General features: G+C 45.5%; 1 protein-coding gene across 1 annotated transcript; it reads right to left on the reverse strand.

Moving 5' to 3' along the window:
* Positions 1–1468: 1468 nt before the first annotated feature.
* LOC140979114 (uncharacterized) lies at positions 1469–4132 on the reverse strand. The gene has a single exon (XM_073444465.1). The coding sequence runs from the start codon at positions 4130–4132 to the stop codon at positions 1469–1471; it is 2664 nt and encodes an 887-aa protein (XP_073300566.1).
* Positions 4133–5387: the final 1255 nt, after the last annotated feature.

Raw genomic sequence — 5387 nt, forward strand, 5'->3', positions numbered from 1 at the left:
GCAGTGCCAATCTGTATGCTAGCGTGCCCACTTTTTCCAAAATTTCAAAGGGTCCCACATAACGAGGGTTCAGCTTCCTAGCTTTACTGAATCGGACCACTCCTTTCATAGGCGAGACTTTTACGTAGGCCTTTTCGCCAATATTGAATTCCACTGGCCTTCTTTTCAGGTCTGCCCAACTCTTTTGTCGATCTTGAGCTGCCTTGAATTTCTCTCAGACTACTGTAACCTTGTCTATTGTTGTCTGTATGAGTTCGGGTCCTACTATTGCTTTTTCTCCCACTTCATCCCAATATAATGGTGATCGGCATTTCCTCCCATACAGAGCTTCGTATGGAGCCATCCCAATACTGCTGTGATAGCTGTTATTATAAGCAAACTCGATCAATGGTAGGTGATTGCTCCAATTGCTACTGAATTCTAGAGCGCAGGCTCGCAGCATATCTTCCAAAGTTTGAATTGTCCTCTCGGTTTGGCCATCGGTTTGTGGATGATAGGCCGTACTAAGTGTCACTTTTGTTCCCATGGCTCCTTGGAAGCTCTTCCAGAATCGTGAGACGAATCTTGGGTCTCTGTCCGACAGGATGCTCACTGGTACTCCATGAAGTCGTACAATATTATCCATATACAGTGTGGCCAACTTGTCCAGTTTGTAGTTCATACGGACGGGTAGGAAGTGTGCGGATTTTGTAAGTCTCTCTACGATTACCCATATTCCGTCCTGACCTTGCCTTGACTTTGGTAATCCTACCACAAAGTCTATGGAGATATGTTCCCATTTCCATTCAGGTATTTCCAAGGGCTGCAATAATCCACCAGGTCGTTGGTGCTCTGCTTTGACCTGTTGACACACTTGGCATTTAGCGACAAATTCTGCCACGTCTCTTTTCATTCCATTCCACCAAAAATTGCTCTTAAGATCTCTGTACATTTTTTTACTCCCTGGATGGACTGAAAATTTGGACTTGTGTGCTTCTGACAGTATTTCTTGGCGAAGGTTATCGTTGTCTGGTACACACAGCCGTCCTTTCATCCATAAGACTCCTTTGTCATCGATTTGTAGATCTTGCGTCTTCCCACTTTCAACTTGTCCCTTCAGTTTCGTTAGCTCAGGGTCTCGGTCCTGGTTTAACTTTACAGTCTCTTGCAGACATGGCCTCGAGGAGAGTGAGGCCAGGGTGATCTTGCTCTCATTTTTCCGACTCAGAGAATCGGCCACCTTGTTTGCTTTACCCGGGTGGTAACTTATAGTCAAGTCATAATCCTTCAGTAGTTCGATCCACCGCCTTTGCCTCATGTTAAGTTCTTTTTGGGTGAACAGGTATTTGAGGCTCTGGTGATCTGTGAAAATTTCGCACTTGGCGCCATAGAGATAGTGTCTCCAGATTTTTAAGGCAAACACAACTGCTGCTAGCTCCAGATCATGCGTGGGGTAGTTTTGCTCGTGCTGTTTCAACTGCCTTGATGCTTAGGCGATCACTCTTCCCTCTTGCATGAGTACGCATCCCAAGCCTTCTTTAGATGCATCACTGTAGATGGTGAATTCCTTATCTTCCGTGGGTAAGATCAGTACTGGCGTAGATGCGAGCTTTTCTTTTAATGTCTGGAAACTTTTCTCGAAACTTTCGTCCCAGACGAACTTTGAATTCTTCTGAGTGAGTTTCGTCAGTGGTATGGCGATCGAAGAAAAACCTTCAACGAATTCCCTGTAATAACCTGCTAGTCCAAGAAAGCTCCTGATGTCTGTGGCGTTCTTAGGTTTCGGCCACTCTGTAATTGCCTCGACTTTCCTAGGATCCACTGCTACTCCTGCTTCAGAGATTACGTGTCCTAAGAAGGATACACTCTTTAGCCAGAACTCACATTTCTTAAACTTAGCATAGAGCTCCTTTTCTCTCAAAGTCTGAAGTGGAATGCGCAGATGCTCTTTGTGATCTCGCTCGAGGATGTCGTCAATAAATACTACTATGAACTGATCCAGGAATGGTTTGAAAACTCTGTTCATTAGGTCCATGAAGGCTGCAGGTGCGTTGGTCAGCCCGAAAGGCATCACTGTGAACTCATAATGTCCATATCTTGTCCGAAAAGCCGTTTTGGGGATATCTTCCCCCCTGACCTTCAGTTGGTGGTATCCCGTCCTCAGATCTAGTTTCGAAAAGACTGCGGCGCCTTTAAGCTGATCAAATAGGTCGTCAATCCTCGGGAGGGGGTACTTGTTCTTGACAGTGATCTTGTTTAGTTCTCTATAGTCGATGCACAACCTCATACTCCCATCTTTCTTCTTTACAAAAAGTACTGGTGCTCCCCATAGGGAAACACTAGGTCGTATTTGCTTTTGGTCCAGCAATTCTTGGAGTTGCTCTTTTAGCTCCTTGAGTTCAGCTGGCGCCATCCTGTAAGGTGCTTTAGAAATTGGAGCTGCACCAGGAATCAGATAAATTTCGAATTCAACTTCGCGGTCCGGGACTATCCCTGGGAGTTCTTCTGGAAAAACATCCGGGAACTCACATACTATTGGGATGTCTTCTATCTTTAGTTCGGCTTCTCCTTGCACTTCGCTAACCATTGCTAGGTAGATATCTTCTCCGGATTTCATTGCCTTCCATGCTTGGGAAGCGGAAAGGAGTGATTTCCGTTCCTTGGATTTACCATGATACACGATCTCTTCCTGATTCGGGGTTCGGAGTTTAACTCTTTTCCCTTTACAGTCCACTATTGCATTGTTTTTGGCTAACCAATCCATCCCTAGAATGATGTCAAAGTCGGCCATGACTATTTGTATTAAGTCTGTGCTGAATTTCTGATTACCGATACTGATCAAACAGTCTCTGTGGATCTCGTGAGTTTCGATGGCCTTATTTGTAGGTGTGGCTATTCGAAAAGGTTCGGCTAATAATTCGGGCTTAAGTCCTAGTTTCTTAGCGAGTCTCTTAGATACAAATGAATGTGTGGCACCACAATCAAATAACGCATAAGCAGGCACTTTTTGAATAAGAATGGTACCTGACACGACTTCAGTGGCGTCGTCGGCCTCTTCTTGAGTCATAGCAAAGACCCTAGCGTTAGGCTTGCTTTCCTTTGGCTTGTTGGGGTTAGCTCCTGTATTTGGCCATGTTCCCTTGTTGGGCCCGGCTGCTTGGTTGGCAGCAGTAGGACATTCAGCAATTCGGTGTCCCGCTTTTCCACATCCGAAGCATACACCACTGTTTCTTCGGCATTCTCCCAGGTGTCGTAAGTGACAAGTTGGGCAAGGCTTAATATCCTGGTAGCTTGATGTAGGCGAAGGTCCTTTTGATGGTCCACCGGATTGGTTAGGCTTCTTGAAAGTCTGATTACTGCGTGAGGACTGACTAGTCATGGGCCTTTTGTTCTTAAATTCCTTCTCCCTGCGCTGGATGTCAGTTTCAGCTCGGATAGCTGCACCCATTAGATCTGAAAAATTCGCGGGTTGGTAGACTGCTAGGGCCGATTGGATCCTGCTGTTCAATCCCTTTTTAAAACGGTACAATTTCAAAACTTCGTCCGCCATGATTGCCGGAGCATAAGATCCAAGGGCATTAAACTGGGAGGTGTATTCCACAACCGACATATCCGGAGTTTGAGTGAAGTTTTCGAACTCACTTAGTTTCTGCAGTCTGACCTCGGCCGGAAAATACTGTTTCAGAAAGGCTTCTCGAAATCGCTGCCAAGTCATTGGTCCTGCAGCTGTCATGGCTGGCGAGATTGCTTCCCACCATTTTCCTGCTTTATCTTCTAGGAACGGCACAGTCACGTCCACTTTCAGCGCTTCGGGAACTTCCAATAGTCGCAGCTGCGTCTCTACACTTTTTAGCCAGCTCTGGCTAACTTCAGGGTCAGCAGCTCCACTGAAAGTTGGACATCTATTCTTGCGGAGTGACTCATAGTGAAACTTGATTCCGTTTGGTGGTGGAGGTGGTGGTGGCTGATTGACGTTCTGATTTCCCAACCCTTGCAGTGTTGTCGCTACAATAGTGGCTATGGCCATAAGATCAGCTTGGCTTAAGTTGACTGCAGACGGGGGTCCATTCCCTTGCTCGTTCTCTTGTCTGACCTCACGGTCGGTGTTAGCATAACGCGAGTTGCGATTCTGTCTCGAGGGTCTGCCGGCCATTTCCTACAATCGTATCGCAAGTTCTAAGAATTTGTACGAGTATAGTTCATACAATAGATTGTGCTGAAATAAATTGAAATCAATGAATCAAATAAAACAAATTTTTATTGATTTCTCAAAAGAACTAAAATGAACATGACCAATCTAAAAGAATTAAAAGTCGTACTGAATGAAATAGCAACAACGGAAAAGTAAAATAACTCCTAGAACAAAATCACTAGGACATCCTAGCCTAATCCTCTATCTCTCCATCCCCAATGGCTGCTATAGGCTCCTCAATCTCTATCGGCTCTTCCTCTTCCGGTTCTTCCTCCGGCTCTCCTTCCTGAAGTAGCTCTATCATATGAGTGAGATGGGCATTCTCTGCATTAAGCTGGGCCACTTGTGTCTTCCATCCCTCAACGTCTGCCTCTGCCTCGTCCAACATATCAATGGTAAGCTGGTGGCGCAGTTCGTAATCCCTCTTATTCTGCTTGATCTTGTTCTTCAGTACCTCACCCTGTTGAGCCAGATGATGGTTCACCTTTGAAATGCTGTTTATAGCCTCACTTAAATTCTCCAGTCTCTTTTTGCTCCTGGCATTTTGCTGTTTTTCTTCTTCTACTTCTTTTCGGTATCGGTCGATGTCTTCGTGCAGCTTTCTCTCTCGATGCAAGCCGTGTTCTATGCCATCCCTCAAGTCCATGTTATCTCCTCTTACCAACTCTCCCTGGTAGATAGCGTTGTTAAGCTGGGTTCGTATTACCTCCTTTTCTGTGGCTAAGATCGCATTCTCCCGTTTTCTCTCACCTAGTCTGGCTCTAAGGCGCTTTATCAGGCGCGACTGATTATCAATGGCTAGCTGCTTCATGTGGATTGCAGCTTGGGCACGAGTGCGGAATTGGGGAGAAATTTCCTGAAAAAAAAAAAAGAAAGAAAATGCTCAAAATATCATAAATATGATAAAATATCAGGATAGAGTAAAGTACTGAAAATTAAAAGTTTCTTCGAAAATTCTCAAAATGGAAAGTTTTAAGATAGACATATGGATTCGAAGAGTATATCGAGAGGATTTCAGATCAGTTGACGGAACCGAATTCGGAGTTTCCTAAGAAAAAATCGAAGGACGTATGCTGGCGGGTTGACTCGCTGACTCGGCCGAGTTGACTCGCCGGGTTGACTCGCCGGAGTATGGTCGGAGCAAACGAGTAGGACGGCGACGGGGTGAGGGTTACGAAACCGGTGGTGGCACGGCCAGAATCGGTCGGAAACTACT

The sequence above is a fragment of the Primulina huaijiensis genome, chromosome 6 (genome assembly GCF_012295235.1).
Source record: "Primulina huaijiensis isolate GDHJ02 chromosome 6, ASM1229523v2, whole genome shotgun sequence".
NCBI lineage: Eukaryota > Viridiplantae > Streptophyta > Magnoliopsida > Lamiales > Gesneriaceae > Primulina > Primulina huaijiensis.

Excerpts from the sequence above, each read along its gene's own strand:
- LOC140979114 (XM_073444465.1), bottom strand. The coding sequence starts at position 4,132 with ATGGCCGGCAGACCCTCGAGACAGAATCGCAACTCGCGTTATGCTAAC.